This window comes from Trichechus manatus, unplaced genomic scaffold, assembly GCF_000243295.1.
Source record: "Trichechus manatus latirostris isolate Lorelei unplaced genomic scaffold, TriManLat1.0 scaffold00263, whole genome shotgun sequence".
Classification (NCBI taxonomy): domain Eukaryota; kingdom Metazoa; phylum Chordata; class Mammalia; order Sirenia; family Trichechidae; genus Trichechus; species Trichechus manatus.
In genome coordinates this window covers 256,959-282,709 of record NW_004444199.1, presented here as the reverse complement: position 1 = coordinate 282,709, position 25,751 = coordinate 256,959, and the positions used below count along the sequence as shown (strand labels likewise).

At 32.8% G+C, this 25,751-nt stretch overlaps 1 protein-coding gene across 1 annotated transcript in view; it reads left to right on the top strand.

The window, feature by feature from the left end:
* The window catches only part of ADGRL3 (adhesion G protein-coupled receptor L3), a 553,170-nt gene that overhangs the window by 515,648 nt on the left and 11,771 nt on the right, over window positions 1-25,751 (top strand). Inside the window, exons 21-22 of the mRNA XM_023724827.1 lie at window positions 1,521-1,646; window positions 9,696-9,792. Of these exons, the coding sequence (XP_023580595.1) occupies window positions 1,521-1,646; window positions 9,696-9,792 (223 nt within the window). The remainder of the gene's footprint in view (window positions 1-1,520; window positions 1,647-9,695; window positions 9,793-25,751) is intronic.

Below are 25,751 nucleotides of genomic sequence, written 5' to 3'. Positions count from 1 at the left end.
TAATGAAGATTTGCTCAGAAGCTCTTTTCTCAGATAAGCCTTTTTTTTTTTTTTGGTCCCTCTACTATGAGTCAGAATCGAGTCAATTGCAATGTGTTTATTTTGTTTTGTTTTGTTTTTTTGGTTTTACCTCCAGTAGGTACTTCTCATCCGTGCTGTAATTCACCCAACCCTATCTCTATCATTGTTCTTACCATGTAATAAGAATTCAACAAATATGAGTGCTTCTAACAAATATAAATAAATACATTCTCAGATTCTGTTGTATATTTCACAGAAGGAACTTTATTAAGTTTTAAATAATAATTTTAATGTATCATTCAGATTCTTTTTTTGCTCTTGATTCTAGATAATATTCCTCAAAAAAGCATATGTTTACAATGTTTTAAATGAAATTACATTGGACTATTATATTACCATAAATTGTGAAAGTTATGAATCCATTTGAAATCATATATAGCAAGAGCTAAGGATAATGTATATATAGTAGTATATCATAATGTAAATTTGTGAACATACAACCAATATGATAAGATATCCCAGAATGTGTTCATAGTTGATGAACACAGAGTTGGGGAATGGATTTGTGCTTGTTATTGGTAGTGGAGGTATAATTTAGACCAGTCACTGTCTAAATTTTTTGTCTCATTTGATTAAATGAATAATAGAAGAATTAAATATGATAAAATTTTCCTATAAATTTTTGATATATTTACCTGCTTTAAAACATGTACAACCAATTTTTCCCTGTAATTTTATACTACAACCAAGATTAGAAATTTAATCAGCAATGCTATAAATACTATCAATCATATTTCTCTGTGATTGTTGAATAGAACTATTTTGAGGGAATTACAAATATTTTGCATTTTATATTATAAAAGTTGTAAATTTTTCCTCTTTTTAAAAGAAATTGACTTCAAACACAGACGTATAGATTTAAAGGAAATGCTTAATCCAACATACTCTCTTTTTTTGTCATTAAATATTCTTTCTTTCTCTTTCTGCTTCTATCCCTCCTCACTTCCCCGTCCTTCCTTCCTCACTTTTTCTCCTTCTATCTCTCCCTCCATCCCTCCAGTTTGCTTTCTGTCCCTTCTTTCCCCCATCTCTTCCTTTCTTTAATTTCCTCACTAGACTTTTGCTAAAGAGTAATAGCTGGAATCCTCTGGAAGCAATAGGCTACTTTATGTCAAATTTATGAAGCTAAATAGTGTCTTAAAGTAGCTTAGCATTTTATTCTTTGAACTAAGAAGTAGTTCCATCATATTGTGATTGGAGATGTGTGTGCATGTGTGTGTTTTAAAAAGGCCACTCGTGCAAAATTTCTAGCTTGCTGGTATGAATATAATTATTTTACATTGTAAAATATATGCTGAACAAGCTTTCTTGTATCTGTAGGGCAAGGAAATGATTATAACAAGTTATCTAAAAATAAAACTCACATACATTTTATACCTTGCTTTCTAGCTGAAATGACTTGCTAACTTGCTAACAGAAGTTAATATTTAATTGGCTAGGTACGTAAAGAATATGGGAAATGCTTGCGAACACATTGCTGTAGTGGCAAAAGTACAGAGAGTTCCATTGGCTCAGGGAAAACATCTGGTTCTCGAACTCCTGGACGCTATTCCACAGGCTCACAGGTAAATTGAAATGAACTATTGCTTACTTACATTCTGTTATAAGTTGTTGTCCTTTCTTGATCAGTATTATTTTCTATCTCAGGTGTTTAACACATCAAGAGTGTTGTTTTGTTGTTTTATCATGTATAGAATAGGAATGATTGTAAAAGAGATAGAAAAAATTACAATTGCAATAGTCATGAAATTGTATAATCAGTTTAACTTAAAAAGGTAAACAAAAAGTGTATATTTTATATCAGCCTGATACTTCAGAATCCTCCTAATATTCCTTAGAATTGTGTACTGTTTCAGGGCTAAGTTTGGATAATAATTAATGATTTCAGATTGTTTCTAGTTGTTTAAGTATAGAACAAGAAAGAAATTTGCTACTTAACCCCAAATTCTAAGAAAGTAATATTTTATATATATTACTTGAGTTAATTATTTCTTTTCACCTGTGTAATAATTCTATAGAATATACTGAAAAAAATTTACCTATAAAATGATATGTTTAGGAAAAACAGTTACAACTCTTGTACCATACTATGTGCTGATAAGTTGAAGAACAAATCAGAGCAATGAAGAGTAAGATGAAAGCATCAATGACTGCTTCATCCGAGTGCTACTTCCATATGAGTCCAGTGCCCAATGTAGCTGCATCATTCCTTGCTAGGAAACTTTTTAACTTTTAGAAAACTTGTCTGCCATTTACTCAGGCCACAGTGTCGTCCCAAGATTATGATATAGAAATTTCAGCAACTCCAGGATGCTAAAATGAATAAGTCAAATCAAAGATACAGCATTATGTAGATAATAAGTGAGTTTAGGTTTAGACTAGCACACTTTAAGATTTTTAAAATTTCATGATTCGGTAGAAAAAACAATCATATTTTTAGTGTTATCAACTGAGTTTTTCTGAAGAAGGCTTGAATTTAAATTGACCCTCAATTAACTAAAGCTATAAATCAAGAAGTTAGTTTTCCTTAAATCTTTAAACTCGACCTATAAATGTAATTATTTTTTCATAAGTTTGCTAATTTTATGTAAAATATGAACAATCAATTCGTTCTTTGATTACTGTTCAATTTGCTTATAAGCTTAATGATTGAATTGCCCTAAACAATTTCATTTGTATGCTTAGAAAGTTAAATTCCCTTGTACCTTTTAAGTATCATTTACAAATTTAATATATTTGATCCTTTTGATCACATCAACTGCTTCCCTAGACAGACATGCAAACCTAAATAGCCCTTGAACAACTCTTGTAAGTTAGAGTTAGTACACAGTGTTCTCATAAACTTTTTTTTTAACTGATTGAAGTCCTCTCTTTTCTTACAAATAAAACCATGTATCTAATATCAACTAAAATTTTAAAAACTGACACATAACTCTCAAACCTGTCAGATCATCTTAAAGATTAAATAACAAGCAAAAATTATCATAATGATCATGAAACTTATCCTAAATATCACACATAATCATTAATATTCTGAGTTTGACTTATTTTATTATTATTGTTTTATTATTTCTATACCTCACTGGGAGCCCTGGTGGTGCAGTCATTAAGAGCTCAGCTGCTAACCAAAAGGTCAGCAGTTCAAATCCACCAGGCGCTCCTTGGAAACCTAATGGGCAGTTCTACTGTGTCCAGTAGGGTTGCTATAGTCAGAATCCACTCGACGGCAACTTTTTTTTTTTTTACTACCTTAATGAGGTTGCAAAGTTTCAAAGTAAGGGGAACCAATGTAACAACTCAGGTGGGCTGAGGTTTCTGAGTTTAGGACTACTAAATTTGCCAATCAGAAACTGGAAGTCTTACATTAGAGTAGGGGCAAACCTGGATGAAGTTTCCAGCTTGAACCCCTTCTTACAATCCATGCCTTTATTTTCAATCTGGTGACCCCTTAGTGCACCCCCATCTTTTTAATAATCTTTCTACAACTTCAGTTTGAAATTGCTGAGATTCTGTATGTCATCCAGTCTGATTAGATCCTACCTGCTTTTCATACTACCTGGGTCATCGATCACCATCCTGTGGTCATTTTAGTGACACGTCGTTAATGAGACAGTAATATTTGAGAATTTAATTTATTAAGTTAAAACAGAGTTGTGCAATGTTTAGCAATATTTCTAACCTATTAAATAAGGCAGTGCAGCTTAATAAATTAGTCTTAAATTGGTGGGCAGGCTGACTTTGGTTTCAATCTTGGCCTTTCCACTTAGCAATTGTGAGACGGAACAAGTTTCTTAGTCTCATTGAACCTCAGTATTGTCTTCTTTTAAATAGTGGTAAAAACCCATTGCCATTGAGTCAATTCCAACTCATAGTGACCCTATAGGCCAGAGTAGAACTGTCCCATAGGGTTTCCAAGGAGCAGCTGGTGGATTTGAACTGCCAACTTTTTGGTTAGCAGCCAAGCTCTTAACCTTAATAGTGGTAACCTTAAATAGTGGTAGTAATACCAATTTATTAGCTTGTTGTGAAGATTGAGCCAATATATACATAACATCAAAAAAATTCTAGGGCTCAGTAAACAGTAGTTGCTACCATTTATTAGTATCATTATGACAGAATGTAATTATTTTACATCTACATTTTAAAGCTGTATCATATTTTTTCTTTTATAGATGTAATATCAAAATTCTATTCTTATAAAAAAATCTCACATTTTTTAATACACAATGTAATACTTATTCTGATTAAACAGTACAAGCCATCATAAAGTGATAGTTACTTAAGTCTAGTTCATTTTTAGGTAAAGAAACAATAATAACTTTATTTTGTAAACGATGTTAAAATTATAATTTTTTCTTTCCTAAACAAAGCCTAAAATACCAATATTAAGGTACAACTTTGGGAGTATGGATGTATTTTTCAAAATTAAAAAATATACTTTTTTAAAATATCAATCTATATATTTTTTACTTTTTAATTTAGAAATATTGACTGTCTCCCATGTAATGCCAAGCACTGCTCTAAAAGTCTGGGGATACAATAGTTTAAAAGACAGTTTCCCTATCATCTGGAGCTTTCATTCAAGTAGTGGGAGATAGAAAATTTATGAACAAACAAAAATAAAATGTCAGATTGTGAAAACTGGTATAGCAGAGAGACAAAATATGGTGATGTCAGACTGTGTATCCAGGTGGCTTGGATTGAGTAATTGGGAGAGAGCATCTTCCAAAAACCAAACCCATTGTCAATTCCAACTCATAGGGACTCATAGTGACCCTACAGGACAGGATAGAACTGCCCCATAGTGTTTCCAAGGAGCAGCTGGTGGATGCCAACTGCCAGTCTTTTGGTTAGCAGCTGAGCTCTTAACTACTGTGCCACCATGGTTCCAAGACCGTCTTAGGACGTGATATTTTTATTGCAATCTGAATGGTAGGAAGGAAGTTTGGGGAAGAGAATTTCAGGTGGAAAAAATAGCTAATACTGTAGGGGAAAGCTTGGCAAATTCAAGAGTAGAAAGAATATCACTGACCAGAGTGGATGAGTGAATGAGAGATGAGGTCAAAGAAGCAAGCAAGAGACAAATTCGTAGGTATTTGTAAGAGTACGCAGATTTAGATTTTATTTTGATTTTTTTGGAAACCTGACGGTGTGATTTTGAAAAGGAAGTGACAAGATGTCATTCACATTTAATAAAGGTCATCTGGTAGCTGTGTAGATAATGGAAGGGCATGAATGGCAAGACTAAAAAGTGAAACTTTCTACCTGCTGACCACCACCACCCTGCCCCCTCCAACACACACTTCTTGGAGCTAATCACTCATAACAAGCTGGTAATGCACACACTGACCCATGTATATTAATAGAGATTTGTAGAGGATTTTTAAATTTTTTTTTACAAAAACTACGGACTGAAGGATTGTCCTTCTTACTTAGACCTTCCTTTAATTTCTGTCATTCATTTGTATTTATTATATTGACATTTTACATGTTTTTACATTTGAAACATAAAAATAATGTATGTGCATGAGACTAAATGCGCAGCTCTGTCCAGATGCAAGATGAGAAGGCAGAAAGGGATAGGAGCTGGCTGAATGGACATAGGAAATCCAGGGTGGAAAGGAGGAATGTGCAGTCACATTATAGGGATAGCAACTAGGGTCACATAACAGTGTGTGTATAAATTTTTGTGTGAGAAACTAACTTGAGCTGTAAACTTTCCCCTAAAGTGCAATAATAATAATAATGATGATGTATGTGCCATATATAAATACTGTGAAGCATAATTCTAAAATGAATACCTGTGAACCTGATCTTCCTGAAACCTCTTTCTAATCAATAGTTATGCCTCCCTATCAGAGAAAGCCTCGTAAATTTTTTAAATAATATTTTATTGAGTTTTTGGTGAATATTTACATAGCAAGTTAGGTTCCCATTTGACAATTTCTGGACAAATTGTTCAGTGACATTACCAAAAATACCACTGCTGTGGAGTCAATTCCTACAAAGTACAACTGCCCCGTTAGTTGCATTTATCACAATGTCAGCATTCTCTTTAACTGTGTTCTGTCTGTTCCATTTCTAGTACTCTAGTTTCTCTGCCACCTGATCTTCTTATCTTTGCTTTTGAGTAATTTTTGACCTTTTGGTCTCATACAGATGATTTTTAAGTAGAGCACCAATCTTATGGGTAATATCCTTTAATCTGTGTGCCACTTTGCTATTTCACTAAAAGATGATCTCAGGGGATAAAAGTCTTCTAAATTCTGTTGTATCATTCCTATGACTTATTCTAATAGTTTTACCCCAAAATAGTTAATTGTTTAGTATTCCTTTTTAAAAATATTTTCTTTTAAATCATATTTTATTGTATATAGTTTCTGTAACTTGTTTTTTTTTAACCCCATATTCTGTTTCTAAGAATTGTCCTGGTTCATTCCATAAGCATTTTTAAGTGTTAGCTCTGTGATACATACTATATACTTTTTTCTCTGCTTGCAATATTTTTCCCTTTCTTGTTTTCCTACTCAGCTATTGTTTGATGTAGTGTAGTGAGTTGTTACCTTCCTAGACTCAGGAGTCAGATGTTGTTGTTTTTGTTAGGTGCTATGAAGTCATTTCCAACTCATAACAACCCTATGTACAACAGAATGAAACACTGCCCGGTCCTGCGCCATCCTCACAATCGTTATGCTTGAACCTATTGCTGCAGCCACTATGTCAATCCATCTGGTTGAAGGTCTTTCTCTTTTTTGCTGACCTTCTCCTTCACCAAGCATGATGTCCTTCTCCAGGGACTGATCCCTCCTGATAACATGTCCAAAGTATGTGAGATGTAGTCTCACCATCCTTGCTTCTAAGGCACATTCTGGTTTTACTTCTTCCAAGACTGATTTGTTCATTCTTTTGGAAGTCCATGGTATATTCAATATTCTTCACCAACACAATTCAAAGGTGTCAATTCTTCTTTGGTCTACCTTATTCACAGGAGTCAGATGGCTGATTCAAATTCTGACTCTGTCACTTACTAGGTCTGTGATCTTTGACATGTTATTTAGCCTCTGTGGCACTATTTTCTAATAAATAAAGGAATATTTATTTCATGGGTTCTGGTGAGGTTTCAATAACATGTAACATTTTCTATGTGCCAGGCACTATTTTAGGTATGTGTGGTAAATCAGTGGACAAAAATCCTATTTTTATAGAGCCTAGTGTCTAATGCTGGAGACAGATATTAAATATAAATATAAGAAATAAGTACGTTATATAATATATGATATGATAGAGGATGTTAATGACTATGGAGGGAAAAAGCAGGGTAAGGGGGACTGAGATTATGAGTGGGTTGGGTGGAATAGAATATCCTTCTAAATAAGCTCATCATGTTAGGCCTCTTTAAGGAGGTAAAATTTGGGCAAAGACTTAAAAAAGATGAGGGAGCTAGTCATCCCTTTATCTGAGAAAAGAACACTCCAGGCAGAGGACACATCCAGTGTCAATCTCTACGGCAGAAGCTGCCTGGCAAATTAAGGAACAGCAAAGGACCAGTGTGGCTAGAACAGACTGAAGGGGAGACTAGTAGATAAAGTTGTAAAGATAATAGGGGACAGCTCATAGAAATGTCACCTAACAATGATGGTAACTCCACCAGCTCTCAGTTAAGATGCCACTTCCTCAGCGCAATCTTCTTGGAATACATAGGCCGGGACATGTTCCCTTATTATATACTTTCATAGGACTCTGAGGTTTTATTTTATTGTCTTGTCTCATTGCAATTTTTTAAAATGGTTTTTTAATTATGTAGTGTAACACACATTCACAAAAACGCACTGAACATGTAAGTGTAAGGCACAGTGAATTATTACCACTCCAGGTCAAGTATTAGAATATTTGGAGCACCCCAAAAACCCTTTCATCCCATATCAGTCACTAATTTCCTCTTCCCTAAATATAACCACTATCTCAACTTTAAACAATACATTTAATTTTGCATGCGTTTGATACTTATTCACATGAAGTCATCCAGTACACATTCTTTACGTTTGATTTCTGTCTCTTGACATCTAAGTTGCTACAAGAGGCTATGTTGCTTTTGCATTTTTACTGCTGTAAATTATTCTATAATTTATTCATCCATTCTACTATGAATAGTTATTTGAATAGTCACAGTTTTTAGCTGTAATAATTAGTGTTTCTATTAAATTTTGGTGTACAATGTTGTCATTGTCATTAATATTTGTGATAATTTGATTAATCTGTCCCTTACTAGTCTAGCAGCTTCATGAAGGCAAAGATGTTTTATGTTTCTCTGTTCCCTTTCTATCTCCTAGGTTAATATTTGGCATACAATAGAGAATAATTCATATTTTTTAATTAATTAATTAATTAACTCATAAACAAATGGGAGAGACTTGTTCCTGGCATGCCAGTTTGAAGTTTTGAAATATTTTGTATTAAAAACATTTCTTAAGTGCTCAGGTTCTGTAATCCTGCACCACTTTTCTTATTGTATGTTTATTAACTTTGGGGTGTGCATATGTGTATATGTGTGTGTATATTGCTTACTTTGGACAAATGTGACATATAACAATATTTCTGAAGTGTAAGCATATTCCAAGAATCAGAAAACCAGTTGTCTAATATTCTAAGGTTAGTTTCTCCTACTATACAGGAAGTTCAAACATATATGCAACATAACCCATCTGTGAGTGTGGTGTCACCATTAGTAGTAGTAATAGTTCTAGTAACTATTTCATGCTTGGAAAAGCTTCTGAAAATATTTTGTTTCTTCCTCACAAGATTGTTAATACTTTTTTTAAAATCCCTAACTCAATAAAATAACAAAATAGAATAAAGCGGAAAAATATTCCCTAAACCATGGAAACAATTACACTGCTTTCTTGAATTACATGACATTCAAATATTTGAATTTGAGAATCAAAAAATGATGTAAAAATTTTCGCTTCCCTATAAAACTTCCTATTGTGCAACAAGAAATAGGAGTGAATTGACTTCTTTTATCTCTTTCAAAAGAAAGAAAAAATTGGAATAGTAGAGGATTTCCAAAATTAGATTGGTCTTCTAACAAAATTTAAGGAAAATGTAAGCTCGGTAGTATTTTAATAGTATTCTTTGTTCTTCTCTTACAATTCTATCTCATTTTTGCCAGATTTTGAATTCTTAAGCTTAATCTTTTGTTAATAAAACTAACAGTTTAATACATATTCAAATAATACTACCCCCATAAAATTACAATAAAAGTAATTTGTTTTATCTTGGAAACTAAAATTATTAAATTGTAATTTTCTAGAGTACAATTCCTTTATATCTTCAACATATTTGAATTGGTATACTACTTTACATTTATTCCTTTTTCATAGTTATAATTATCTGTGGTATAGGCATTTATGAATATACTTAATAAGAACCAATTATTATCATTAATTTAGTTTTTGATGTTCTTATGGTACTGTACTGCAACCATGTAGAAGTTACTTGTTTGCCAGATGCCAGAAAATAAATTTTTCCACATAACAATGGCAGAAAGAAAAAGAATTATTTGTGTGAAAATTCACTGCCTGGTAAGTTAATTTCCTTTCTTTTTCCCCACCCAGAGCCGAATTCGTAGAATGTGGAATGACACGGTCCGAAAGCAGTCAGAGTCTTCCTTTATTACTGGAGATATAAACAGTTCAGCATCACTCAACAGAGGTAATTAGAAATGATTTTTCATATTTACTCTTTGGTGATTACTTTAAGAAGTTCTTAAATGCATTGCTTTATTTTCAACTTCTGGACCTTTTTCCATGTGATAGGAATATTGCAAGGGTATAAGAACTTCACTGAGTGTAGCAGTGTGTTCCATTATTCATAAGCCTTTTTTTTTTTAATCCTGAATTTTCAGAAAATCTTCTCAAAAAGGAAGTTAGAGAACAAGAAACTTCTTTTTCTAGTCATCTGCTACTGCTATAAACTGGTAAGATGTCAGGCCTCATTGGAAGCAGTGAAAATGGGCAATTATGTGGCTATATAGTCTGCTAAGCATCATAGAACTCCACATTGTCCTGGGTATAAAGCAATTTCATAGTCTTCGTGGAAGTAAAAATATAGTATCTAATACATACTAAAGGCAAACTGTACTTGGGAAAAAATCACATCTAATCGTAACGTATAAGATACGTATCCAGATAATGTTGAATATTTAAAGATCTAGGAGAAAAAAATGCTTTATGAATATCATGAGTTTTGCTTTTGTACTTCTGGTTAAAATGCTCCAAACACATCATTTTGATTTCTGAATTCATTAAGTTCCCTCAATCTACTGTTTATTTGTGGTTGATTTTTTTTTCTTTCTGATTCTTAGTGTGTGTGTGTGATTAGAATTAGTCTGACTGCAATAAAAAAGACTAGAAGCAATGTCTGTGGAGAGCAAGAGGACAGACACTACATTCAGTGTTGGGAAATATTTAGAACAGAGCTTTATCTTGGAAGGTGCTGTTTGTATGTGCTCATTCCAATCACTCGCTCCTAAGAGAAATTTTTGATGCATATTTTGAATAATTACTTTATTGATTAACATTGTTATTTTCCTCACCCCAAACTAGAGTGTTTTAGTTTGTTTTCAACCTGCTTCTGTCAGCTTTTTATTGCATCAAATGCTGTTTAGAAGCAAATAGCGAACAATTATGGCTTAGGAATAAGAAAAATTCAGATGCTGGTTCACTTAATTACTTTTACTCAAGTAAGTTTACTCAAGCAAGTAAGTCTTGTTTACATAGAAGTTAGAACAATTAGTGTTCAACTTGAATTTGACACAGGGATACATGTTGTAATATAACCTTACATAAATTCATAAGTTACTTGGGGCAATGATGTAGTAACTATAGCTAGTGGTGATTTTAATTTACTTACATCACTTTTGCTGAAGAACAGTAAGTAGAAATATTCCTCCAAATATGAAGAAAATACATTATTTTGATGGAAATAAAACAATTACCTTCTTGTGTATTATTTTTTTCATTAGTTTTTGTTTTATTTGCTAGAACATATTCACTTAGTTTCTTCAATTTTACTGTTTAGCTTATGAAATTTTATTTAAATATGAGTACTGTAACTTTTTGACATTGTACTTTCCAAATTACAGAGAATGAAATACAAATGCCCCCAAAGCCTATGAACTAATTTGCTATTGTAGTGACTAAATTTGTTTATTCTTTAAATAATCCCACACAGAGAATTTAGAGTATGTTCCTAGAAAGAAAAATATCCTTATTAGGATCTCTTGTTAGAAATACCTTGCATCTGTGATCATAGTAGTCATAGAGTACTTGTTGTTTAAGCCAAGAATGAGATAATGTATTTTAAACAATATACTTTATTTAACTATTTTGAGAATGGATGAAATATGTAAAATTCATACTATTTTGATCTACTATTATCTTCTACTATTTGATCCACTAGTAAATTCTTACTATTTTGGCCTATTATTACGATCTAAATTTATGTGAAGGTACTTAGGTGTGTGACTTTAATAAAAATGACTTTGAATGTATAATTTTTTATGACTGATTCTGAAGTTAATCATATTATATAACATCACTATGCCCTTTTTTTAGTTCCTTCTCAAGAATTTCATCAACTTGGAATATAGTGGTATGAGAATGACTGGGTCAATTTGAAATATATTTAAAGAAAGTAATAATATTTTTTATTGACTGGTCATATATTTAAGTCTGTTTATTAAAACCTCTAGTTTTACAAGTCTTCTTAAGGCTATTGAAGTAAGGGTATAAGATTTCTTGTGACATCTTAGGTAACTTTAACATTGACTTTGGGAAGGGGGTTAAATTGAACTTAAAATCTGAAGTGTGTCCAGGCAGTGATCTTTTTCATCAGGATACGTATCCATTCTTTTACTTAGTAACTTTAATGGTACTAGCCATCACAGTGATCTTCTTGATTTCCCATATTAATTTCCTAGCCACCAAGTCAGCATTTCCTAGTTTTATTTTCATCTCATTATTTTTTATTTTAGGTGAGCAGAGTACTTTAAATTTTTATTTTTTCATTTTATATCTCTGAAGATAGTCTTTAACCTCCTTCTTTAATCTTGTCTTATTCCCCAGGGTCCTATCTTCCCTGCATTCAGGCGTGTGTATCATATTTAGGTAGGTGACATCCAAGATTCACCTTTCCAGATAAACACTTCAGTCACCTCAGCAACATAATTATTCACCTCTGTTTATTCAAAAGATTACATTTTCTATTATTAAAATAAAAACTTAAACAAGGCATCTTTACATCTTCATATATTCTAACTTCCCATTCATTCTTAAGTTTCTTAATGCTAGCAATGTAAATTTTTTTTCAAATCCAAGTCCATTTTGCTTTCTTTCTAAATTAGATATATTAAAGCTCTTATTTTTATCTTTGGAATACTTTTGGTCCTTAACAGCTATAAGCAGTTGTCAAAAAATTATCTCTGTTTCTACTTTAGGTTTTCTTTCCCATTCATCTCATAGCCTAATTCATCGAGCGTTATTATTTTAAAATTCTGTATGTCTTTTCATCTTCTTCCTAAACAAAAATCCATCATTATCATCTTTAGATGATAAGTTTTAAGAATAAAACATCCACCATACAGTGCAGAACTACTTTTCAATGATTTTATTTTTTAAAACAATCTCTAATATTCTTTTCTTAGACCAACTTGTTGCACCATATGTATCAGATTACCTGTCTAGATTCCCCAGTGTGATATCCTGATTACTATTGGGATGTAATTCCTTGGAATCATGTGAAACCTCAGAAGATCTATTAATTTTCAAATCATGTAATAATTCTTCTAGATTGTCCTTAGGATTTTGTTGTTTTGTCACCTCATCTTTAAAACTTTCCTTTACATTTGTAGGTTAAGTATATTTATGAAGATGTTTTCTAAAATGCTCCCTACACATTTTCAAATATTTTTCCCCAGAGACTTGTTTGGTATAATGCTACACCCTCAAGCAAACCTAGAATTCCTAAAGGCCAGTACCCAACAATATCAAGTTAACTTCACCAATGCCATTCTATATATGGGTAAAAGGAACTTCAGTGGAGCCCTAAGTTTAAGAGAAACTTAACTCTCATCTAAATTCAAGTTTTCACAAACTCAGAGTGACCCAGCAGAGTTTTTTCATTAACGCGTTTCAGTATTTTCTATTTTGCACGTTCCTGGAAGGTTTAGTCAATCTTCAATGCCAGAGCTGCCCCCAGGCCTATGAGAAATCTAAACCATATCTCTAGGAGCTCCAACATTCTGGTAGTGGTAGAAGTGACTGTTGCTAGAACACTCTTCCCCACCAATATCTCCAATCCATAATTTCTGCTGGCCAAACCTCATCCTGCAAAATTAGGATTCATGGTATTTCAGGAACTTGAATTTGACTAAAAAATGAAGCATATAATGAGAAATTTCTCGATTGTTCACTTACTTGTTAAATATTTTCACTCTTTTTGTAGGTCTATATAGAAATTGGGACCTTTTCTAAAATTAGATTTTATTAGGCTTTTCTCATCATAAATAATATGATTTCATTTCCCATTTTGTTTTTATTTAATTAGTTAGACTGAGATCAGAAATTTCAGTTTAAAATCAAGTTTAGCTAAGTAGCTGCCACCAGTATGGTATCTTTGTGTGAATTACAAAAAGGTGCCTCACACCCAGTGTTATTGCAAAAATGTGCCCTCCCTGGGTGGCAGAATTAGAAAAAATAATTTCTTCTTCTGGAAAAATAACTTGGCTAGTATTGTGGGTTCTTATTTCCCCCAACCTCCCATCCTCCATCTTGTCAACCTCCCACAATTAATTATGGTTTAAAATTTTATACAGGGAGATCTGACCAGTGAGGCTGTATTTATTTAAGCCAAATTTAGAGGTTATAAGGCAGAAGCTTGATCTGTAGATCTGCTATACTCATTTATAATGCTAGTGGATTCTTTTTAAATCTGAACAAGCATTCTCAGTAAATTTTTTACTATGATGGCCTGTGGGAATGCATTTCTTTTCATATATTTTTAAGGATAAATTTTGCCTCTCAATTAGTGGCACAACAGGGGACCTCACCTGTTAGGAGGGTTGTGATACAAAGCAGAAAGGTGCCACCATCAGATACACATTTTCAAGTAGTTGACTTTTTCTTTGCAGTTTTTTATAGTGGTTTTGAGAATGGACACTAGAAACAAACTGCCTGAATTTTAATTCTGTAGCTTTTGGCAAATTGCTTAACCTCTCAGTGTCAACGCAATAAGAATATAAGGAGTATCTGCTTTAGAAAGTCCTTGTGGGGAGTAGATGAGTTAATATATGCTAATTGCTTGTTAACAGTACCTAGAACGTGCTAAGTACTATTATTATTATTTTTATTTTATTCAGATGTTCACTTATGTTATCTAGTAAATGAAAATTGGTCCTTTCCAGTGCTCTCAGGTAATAAGATATTAAAATTTATCATTCACTACACAAAGTGTTCCTTTTTTTTCCCTCTTTCACCCCAAAAAGATGGGAGAAATAGGGTAGTTAGCTGAATGCCAAGAAAAAAAATAAGAATTCACCTAAGGTGGCACCACCCTTGAGACTAACAAAAAGAAATAAACTAATAAAACTGAATTGTCTCTTCTAAATTAGAAATTAAATGCAAATTACATCTGCGTAGTTGTACTTTCCACTTCTGATTTGTAGCCATATTTTAGCAATGAAAAAATAAAGAGAATATATTTCTTCTTTTCCTTATCTAGGAAAATGATACAAGCAAACGCTGCCTTCTCTATTCTTCCATGCTTTGTCCTACTGTTTAGAAATTTCAGATAACACTAGTTCGATTCAGACAGCCCTGCAAAAGCACCAGTTAGGTAGCAGAGCAGGGCTGTGCCTCAGATCCATTTGTAACTCCTGTCTTCTCAAGAGTCTGTATTGTCTTTCCCAGGAGCTTGGTCACTGAGGCAGAAGAAATGTCACAATAAATCATCTGCTTTCTCATTAATATTCAGATTTCTAAAGATATTTTGTTTTTATGTTTTTAAAGAAAAATGCAAATGAAAAAATGTAAGTGATGGTTGACTGCGATTAATGACTTATATAAATTAAAGCCACTAGGGAGAAACACTCATACTCTCCTTCGTTGCACTTTATTAATGTCAGCAAATATAATTTGGCTTATATGCATAAAATATGCCATATTGCCCAAAAGCCTAGCTGTCCTGAAGGATTATAAAATCATTGGTTGTAAATATTAACCAGCTCCTAATATAATCTGATGTGTATTTGTGAGGTTTGTAAAAACAGTGAATGATGTACCCTGGAGTATTTACATAGCTAACAAATCAAAGTAGCTTGTATAACACACGACTTGTTATTAACAAGCATTACAATGATATGACTGCAAATATATTAAGTATCCTCTGGCATAATTTAAAAATTTCTTCTGAGATTCACCATTATATTTATATCTAGTATTTATTTTCTTTATATTCTTGTTGTGTAAATGAGACAACAATACTCTCCACTGTTATTTGCCTTCATTTTGGCATGTCATCCACAAAGACATAATCAGAAAATGTTCTGTTAGGAAAATTAGTTTAATATTGCAAAAGCAAAATAGATACAGATTTTAAGAGTGAGATGCTGAGTCAGATAATTAAACATAATGCTAGTAATATTATGATTCCTAACCCAAGGGAAATCGAATAATTTTCAGTGAACTCTCCATTCAAGTAGCAAAATGAAATTATTGGATATTGATCCCCCGTCAATAAGAGGCAAAGGTTTCTTCTCTAAATTATAGGCAGGAACTGAAAATGAAAAAAATTTAAATGCTCACCTAGTGAATCCTTCTTATGTTTTGTTTCTAATTTTGTCTGAGTGGTATGACTCCTAATTATCCAGGCTCTCACTACCAACTATACAACTATACACTGTAAACATGGTTTGTAATTATTTTTATTTTATCATTATTATTTATTTAAAGCTTTCAGAGACTCATTTAGAAAGAGAAGTCTTTATATAAAGCAGAGTCCTATTTTTTATGGTTTATTATCTTATTATCTTCTATATAGTTCAGCAGTCTCTCTTACCTCTGTATTATAAATTAAACAAGCTGCAGTGAGACACCTTGATAACTTCTAAATATAGGTGCCGTAGAACATTTCACTTATCTTTGAGAAATTACTACTATTTCATATAAGTTACAGAGAATATAATTTTAAAAAAAAAAATCTATTTGAGAACTAAATGTGGAGACTCCAACTTACCATCAGGAATTCTAATAGAACACAGTAGATCTCTTTACAGTTTTTCATACTCATGTGATTTCTCCTTTAGTGTGTATAGCTATCATTTGCTCTTCATTTTTCATTATCCATTATCTTTATTTACATGAAGAAATGGGGTTTCTTGGTACTTAAAGTAACTTATTACAATATCCCAAGGCTAGTAAAGGGCAAAAATCTAGATGCCAACCAAGTTCTTTCTTACTACACACCTTGCCCATGATAATGAAGATTTTAAATTCTTTTCTTGTGATGACAATAATTTTTATGAAGCTTAGGGAAGATTAGAAATAGATACATGTTTTCCAAGGGTGTATTTCAAAGTGACCTTTATTTTTTATTATCTCACACGGAGCTTAGGTATTCTTAACAGCACAGTCGTTTGCATCTTTATTTCTTAATTTCCTTTATGTACTATTAATTTGCTTCCACTTTATTTTGTTCTAAGTACAGTTCTTTAGTATGGATTCACCCTGCTCATTAAGGGGGAAAAAAAGCTTTAAAAAACTTTGGGTACGTGGGAAATAAATTGGCAAATAATATATCACTTTTACAAAACCATTTGGTGTGGAATACAATTACTGTTGTTAGGAGCCATTCAGTCAGTTTCAACTCAATGACACTATAGGACAAAGTAGGACTGCTCCATAGGGTTTCCTAGACTGAAATCTTTATAGAAGCAGATAGCCAGGTCTTTTCTCCAGTGGAGCTGCTGGTGGGTTCAAACAACCAACCTTTTGGTTAGCATCCAAGGATTTAATCATTGTGCCATCAGGGTTCCTTATGGAATATGGTGTATAAAGTATATATTTTTGTCCAATTGTAGGTGCTGAGTTTGTCAGAAGACTTTTAAGTTATTCTTTTATTTGCTGAGAGCTTCCAAGTTATTTTTTTAGTAGAATCCTATTTTTCTGTACTTTTTAACATCTTATATTTGAGTAAAGAGAGAGGCTTTTTTGTCAGGGCAAAGATTGTGTTAAAAAATAGGTAGATAGCTTCTGCCTATAATCATTTAGTGATAGAACCAAAAATATAACTTCCCAGATCTTGTTACTCTTAAATGTGGTATTCTTTGAGGATGTGCCCTTCTCAGTCGGTAAAATGCCTAGCACAAGTAGAAAATCTCTTTGGGTTGAAATTTAAGTGACAATGTTATAAATTAAATCCTTAGTACTTTTATGATACTAATTCTTTTTAAAGAAAAACTATGAAATATCTTATGATTCAAAATTTTAAAAACCAAACAAATCTGAACTGTCCCTCTGTCTGGAAAAATGCTCTTACTATATTATAAACATTGAAGTCAGGATGATATAAATGCAGCACATAATATCCAAAGTTAACTAACAGAGTCATCACCTGTTCACATTATTTTTCTAAGAAATAGATTACCTTAACTTACATCTGCTATTTTGAAGTGAATAAGAATTAATTCAATTACATAAAACATTAAAATGTGAAAGGGAGAATGTGACTTTGCCAAAAAAAAAAAAAGGCTTTATTAAAATAAACCCAAACCCATTGCATCGAGTCGATTCTGACTCATAGCGATCCTATAGGACAGAGTAGAACTGCCCCATAGGGTTTCCAAGGAGTGGCTGGTGGATTCGAACTGCCATCCTTTTGGTTAGCAGCCATACTTCTTAACCACTGGGTCATCAGGGCCCCATTAAAATAATAGGTACTTAAATTGTCGTTACTAATAACTGTGTAGTATCCAATTAAAATATTGTTGAATTGCATACAAAGGGTTGTACTTTATATAGCTCAGGCTTACGTACAGCATGCCACTTAAAAGTAAGCAGTTATATGATAGGTTCTCCTGTGATTTTCATAATAAATTTCTTTACAATTTATCATTATAAGGAATGTGGATGTTTGAAAACATAAGACAAGTTACCCAACACTTTCATCAAAAGTGATTTACAACTCCTGAAAAGTCACTGGAGAACTGAGAAAGATTTGAAAAGATACGTAGATTGAAGGAATACAGTCCATTTAAGTTTCCTGAATCAGCCTCTGTCTAAACAGAACAGAGCTGATTATAATTATGTATATAAAATAAGCCTTCTCTAAACAACTTTATCAAGAATTTCTTTATTCATAGATACCTTGTTTTGATTCATACCTGTTTATAACAGGCATGCATTTTTATATATGTTTCGATTTTAAAGTTCAAATTTTATACAGGATAGCTCTTCTGCACATAAGCTTATATGATTTGTACAATATGAGAAAAAGAAGAATTGCAAGATAGGGCAGAGACTTACTCTAAAAGTCATATTTTATTCACTTTGTTCATTTTTAAATATTTACTAAATAGTTATTATACTTTCATTTGCTCTGAGGTTTGCTTTATTCAGCAAAAATTCACAAGCGATGCATGATTTACAAATAAATATAACTGTGATTTACTGTGCACCGTTAGAAGATTATCAAGAAATAATCTGGCTTAGAGAAAATGAGTTAAGTAACTACTTTATAAATGACAAAGATTTTATATATATATATATATATGTTGCTAAATGTCTTTGATTTAAATCTGTTCTTTACTGCTATTTTTGCCTGTGGTTAACCTAATTTGCCCATTAGCTTCAGGTTTTGTATTTGTGTTTGGAGCACTATGCCAGTGAATTAAAAATATTCCAGTTAAGAGCACACAGAAATACATGCCTTTGACCAAAATGATGAACTTTGGAAATGAATGACTGATAGTATACGTTCATCACTTATACTGAAAACAACCAGTTCCTCCATTATGAACCAAAGTTTCATTAAGAATTCTGATTTCCAATCCAACTACTGTTGGTTTGAGCAGAGATTAAACCTATGTTTTCTGAGCAGCTTTGCTTTTGGCTAATTATGTGAAAAAAGTCACTGAATATCTACTGAATATCAGTTTCTTCATCTACAACATGTTGGGGTTGTGTTGTATATCCTACTAAGAGAAAATTCAAATGTAAAAAGTAATCCTGTAAAACTTTTAGAAGAAAATATATTTAATAACTTCAGGTTAAAGAAGGAGTTCTTGAAAACAAAATCACAAAGATCACAAACCATAAGAAAAAGATATGCTTTTCTTATGTAAGACAGATAAGGTTGTCTTTCCAGGATTTAAACAGTACCCTACAACAGGCAAGGCATTGGAAGAAGATGTAATAGCAAACAAAATATTAGTGTCCAGATTACATTAAGAATGTCTAAAAGTCAATAAATAAAATTCAATAGCCCAATATAAATGCAGGCAGAAGATACAAGCAAGGAACTTACAGAATAGGAAACTTTTCTGGCCAGTAAACATATGAAAAATTACTCAGCTTTCTAGTAATAAGAGAAATACAAAGTGCAGTGATACAAGATTTCATACTCCCATCAGACAAGAAAAAATGTCAGTTGAAAATACCAAATCCTAGCAATAATTTGAGAAACATACAATGCTTGTAGGAATGTGAATTCATATAACCAAATTTGACAGCATTTTGGCAATATATTGTCAATTGAAAATACGCACAACATACGACCCAACAATTTTACTTCTCAATATTTATTGTAAAAAAACTCATACAGTTGGATAATAGGACATATATAAAGCCAATTAGTGCAAAGCAATAAGATAGAATAAATCATTTCTAGGATTCCCAACTCTAAAGCTTTGAATTTATATATTAAAATAGAGGTAACACTTCTATGTTCAGAATATGTCATTTTTTTATTGAACTAACAATAACCAAATCTGTACTTTGGAGAAAAGTTGTCATTGAAATCCATATTAATAGATTCCAAGTGAATGAATTAGTTATTAAAAGAAGCTGAACTCTCTCCAAACCATTTGAATGAAATTTAATAGGCAGGTTGATTAAAATTTAATAGGAAACTTGTTGGCTATTAAAAGTGCATAGTGTGATAAAGATGTCAGCTCTTCAGTATATGACTTTAGAAAAAAAGTGATGAAAGAACTCTTGGCTTTCAACAAAATATTTCTGTTCTGACATTTTGTAATTCTATTGTTTGAATAAAAGAGTAACAAAAAATTATGGTTTCTGTGGTTTTTTTAAAAGGCATTTTATGTAACTTTTAAGGATAGTATGTAGATTCCATTACTTATAAATTTTAAATTACTTGGTCTTGATTTATATGGATGTCTCTACTTCGTAAAGTAGCGCTATAAAGTTGTAGTAATCATTGCTTGCATTGTCTTTCAGTAGATTGTGTGTGTGTGTGTTGATATTGTTTTGTTATAGAAAAAGCAAAAAATAGGAACAATCTACTTGAAATCGATACTACCTGTTCAGTCAGTATCCCCATACTTCTGGAAACCTCTTATTTTATCTATTTACTTTTATATTTATTTATTTTTTCTAAATTCATATATGAGTATAAAAATAAAATAATTCAACATTACAGAAAAGCATACAAGGAAAAACAAATGCCCTCCCAGAACCTCTCATTAAAATTGTGTTTGAAACATTTTGGGGGGAGTTGAGGTGCTAAAACACATTGGAAAATCACTGAATTAAATATGTTTAAGTAAAACAACCAGAGTCATGAGTGACACTGAATAAATTATAATTGTGTCTGGGCCTGTGTTTCTTTATGTAGTAAATGATCTTGGTAGATTGTTGCTGTTTGGTTCCATCGAGTTGATTCCAACGCATAGCGACCCTGTGTACAGAGTAGAACTGCCCCATAGAATTTTCTAGGTTGTAACCTTTATGGGAGCAGATCATCAGGTCTTTTCTCCCTTGGAACTGCTGGGTGGGTTCAATCCGCCAACCTTTTGGTTAGTAGCTGAGCACTTGGTAGTTTAGATAATATTAAAATCTTATTCAGTTCTGAATTCCCTAGTATTATATTGCATCTGATAAGGTGATATTTATATGCATAAAGGTGTGTTTTGAGTATTTTTAATTCATTGTTTCCAGTTTTTATGTTTACATTATAATTCATTTGGCAAAGAAAGAGATTACCTCTTTTTTCCTTTATACCTGTTGTCCTAAATCTTTGAAAGGGAAATAAAAGCCATGAAACCGTTTCATCAGAAAGAAGTACTGTCTTGTGTACGTGCACGCTTGGGCATATAAAGACACACCTACAACATTTTGCATTACAATTTTAAGGGGTTCACAACTTCATGGATATCATCCCCCTGGGAAAGATTCTTTGCCTTACATTGAAGTTATTAGTCTATATTAGTATTCTAATTTTATACAAAATACAATCATGAATGAGTCTGTTTTTACTTACAAAATGAAGTGTCCATTAAGAGCCAAAATTGAGGTCTGAGGACCAAAACACAGAGGCATCACTCAATAGTAAGCCTGCTTTGTATATATAAAACTAATTTATTATACATAGTCAATGTATATAATGGAAATGACTTCATAAAAGAAAGCTACGAACAACTTTTATAAAATATCACATAAAGAGAGAGACACTCTAAAGGAATGGAATGGAAGATGAACTATACTAAGGAAGAAAGAGGATCATCAGGGTAAAGTGATTTTATTTGGATAAAACAGAACATTTATCATCCAGTATATTTATAAATAACAAGAAGCTGAAAATTGATTGGTATGTGACTATTGAAAAACAGTTGGTTCATTAGATCACTGAGGTCTTGAATGATAAAACTTTGCCCAGCCAATATGATCAAATAAGAATGTCAGTACATTTTTTTTAAAATAAAGTCTGAGGGACAGAACAGAGTGACAAAGTTATTTTCAGAGCTTTTCCAGTATGCTTTTGTTAGCCTGCTGTCAAGATGAAGCATTGTTTGAATTAAGTTTCTGAATGATACGATAGAGATTCAAGTGAGATCCAACTGTCATCTTTTTTCAGATCTGTTCTTTACTTCACAATTTCAAAGCATTCTGATCTGCCTTGGATTTCCAGCCCTCAATTACATGCATCACACTGAATTGGCCTAGACAGTGCTGTCATTCAGGGCCTCCAATGTCAAAACACCTATTTTAATTTCATAAGGAAAGAAATATCACAGTTTTGTGGCAAAACTATACTTTGGAAAAGACTGTACTCTTTATGATTATTTCATATACATTTCCTCATTCAAAAATTTTCATATCAATCTCAATCTTCAGGTATAAAAAAAGTAAAAAAGAAAAGACCTCTTCCTAAAATGACTTTCTATGACTTTATATTTAAAATCCTTTTCATTGGCTTTAGCACCCGACTTTCTAAATAATTGTCAGAAAAACTTCCCCCAGTTTTTCAATGTCCAAAAAAAAAAACCAAAAAACAAACCTGCTGCCATCGAGTCGATTCCGACTCATAGCGACCCTATCGGACGGAGTAGAACTGCCCCATAGGGTTTCCAAGGAGCGGCTGGTGGATTTGAAATGCCAACCTTTTGGTCTGCAGCTGAGCTCTTAATCACTGCTCCACCAAAGCTCCGTTTTTCAATATGCAATATGAAAATCCTATTTGCTTTGTATCAAGCTTTTACCAGAAATAAAGATTGTATGATTGGCCGTCTGTTGATAGCTTTGTTGATGATTCATGTATGTTGAAATTCAACGCTGATTCCTCTTCTGTGGCTTTATTAGAGAGCTAACCCTTGTTTCTGAGAACAAGTAAGCAGGTATGAGTATATTACAACCAAGATTTAGTGAGTTAAATAGTTAAAGAATAGCTATTTTTACATGTTGTTGTTGTTGTTAGGTCCCATCAAGTCTTTTCTGACTCATAGCGACCCTATGTACAACAGAACCGAAATGCTGCCACATCGTGTGCCATCCTCACAATCATTGTTATGCATGAGCCCACTGTTGCAGCCACTGTTTCAATCCAACTCGTTGAGGGTCCTCCTTTTCTTCGCTGACCCTCTATTCTACCAAGCATAATGTTCTTCTCCACTGATCCCTCCTGATAACATATACAAAGTAGGTGAGACAAGCTTGGCCATCCTTGCTTCTAAGGAGCATTCTGGCTGTTCTGTCAAGACAGATTTGTTTGTTTTTCTGGCAGTCCATGGTATATTCAGTATTCTTTGACAACACCATAACTCAAAGGTGTCAGTTCTTTGGTCTTCCTTGTTTTCACAGTCACTTTATTTTTAACCCCAATTTGATCTTGTTTATTTGAGTAATGGTGGGTTGTGATTTTTAACCATTTGTTACTATTATCTGCAGTTAGTATTCAAGTAGCATTTTATATTTCCAAATAAATTATATCAGTGTTTATTTCTACTTTAATATTACAATAATATAGTACCTGGTACAGAAACCAAAATGCTCTTTAGAAGGAAAGATGGTGAAACTTCAGCTCACTTAACTTTGGACACATCGTCAGGAAAGACCAATCCCTAGAAAAAGTCATCATGTTTGGTAGAGAGTCAGCAAAAATGAAGGAAACCCTCAATGAGATAGATTGACACAATAGCCACATCAGTGGGCTCAAACATATCAAAGATCAAGAAGATGGTGCAGGACCTGGCAACGTTTCATTCTGTTATACATAAGATCATCATGAATTGGAGCTGACTTTGACAACAACTAACAGCAACGCAGTATTAGAAGTGAATGAAAAAAAATCAGATATTGCATTATTGGCACTCTAAGAATTTACTCAAATACATAAAACTAATACTAATTGATAATATTGCATTGTTTTAGTTCTATATTTTCAAGATGCCTTAGATTTCTTAAGAGTTTTTTTCATTAATTAAGCAAATATTCACTGGGGTTCAGACAGTATTCTAGATCCTTGGTAGAGAGGAAGGAAAAAGCCATATGTAGTCCCTGTTTTCCTAAAGTTTACATTCCAGTGAAATTTAGCACATAAACATTCTTTTCACATACATAGCGTGGTAACGGTTCTCCCCCCTAAAACACCAACTTATTTGTGTCTTCAACTGACTGACCAGTAAGCTTAAATTAACTTTTCAGCTAAAAAACAGTGACAGATGATCTGTAAACACTTATCTTATTGGAAGTCTTGAGCAATTTCACAGCTATTAGATGGGAAGTTTACAAATAAGAAGTTACTTGCAGGGGAAAGGAAGAGACAGAATGGACAGTGCCATGGAAGATAGCATCAGAATTCAAAGTGACCCAAGTAAATTGGGAAAACAGTCAGAGCAAACAGAATAGACTTCAGCAAAGACAAGTGAAATACACTGCACCTACACAGGAAGAACAAAGGTAACTTTGCACATAAAAGATGGAGAAAGACAAATTCAGTGCAAGTTTTTAGTTAAAAGATCTAGCCACTGTCAGCAAGCCAATTTTTTCAGCAAGCATTTTTTCAGTGCCGCCTTTTCAAAAGTATAATTGAAAGTCCTAAATGTGAGTGTGGACTGCACAAATCATGTGACAATACCCCTATAGAAAAATTACATTTGTTTGGGATGGGCAGGAGGAAAAACTGACCTCCTGGGATCACTCCCCAAGTCCTGAGCATCCATGAAAAGCCTGGAGAAGTGTTGACTTATTACATTAGGTGAATCAAATGAGGGATAATTGGTTACTCAAATATATCCCTCATTATTTCAAACTAGCAAACCCATAGAGCTTATCCATAACTTTATACGCTTAGCAAAACATTTAACCATCAAATTCCATACTCCAACTTTTTTGCTCCTGTTGCTGAAGCCCTTGGCATTTTTAGGACTAAACTTAGTTCCAGTGACAGTAATTACATTGATTTCAAATGCTGCATGAGATATAAAAGTGAATGATAAACAGTAAAAAAGCAACTTATTTTTAAGTAGTGATTTTTTTTTTAAAATCAGCAAGTCCTTAATACTGAGGATAAAGGGAAAAATGCATTTCATTTAAATATTTTAAATTATTTTTGCCTAAGTGTTTATATGGTTTTAGTGTAAACAGCAGTGCATTTCCCATTATGATTGCTGGCACTCATAATGGCTACAGACAAGTAACTGATTGTGGATGGTACCCAGATTTAAGGAAGCAATTTACCAAAGCCACGTAGCTCTAATTGAATATTGTTCTGTTTATCCATGGTTACAAAGAGTCTCTGGTTGGTGTAAATGACTATTAGCTGAAAGGTTAGTGGTTTGAACTTACCCAGAGTAACCTGGGAAGACAGACCTAGTGATCTGCTTCCAAAAGTTCACAGCCTTGAAAACCCCATGGAGTAGTTCTACTCTGCACACCTGAGGTTGCCTTGAGTTGGAATCAACTGGATGGCAACAAACAACAAAGCCATGGTTACAACATAACACCTAGGTGTAACTGATAGCATTTCTGCCATTGTTCTAGCCTTTCAGCTTAGGAGTAACTTAATGATAAATAAAATGAACTTTACAACTCAGTTTTCCTAAATTAATAGTTTTAACCATAAAAGTACTTTAAAGTACTTTTAATTTTTTTTTTTTAGAA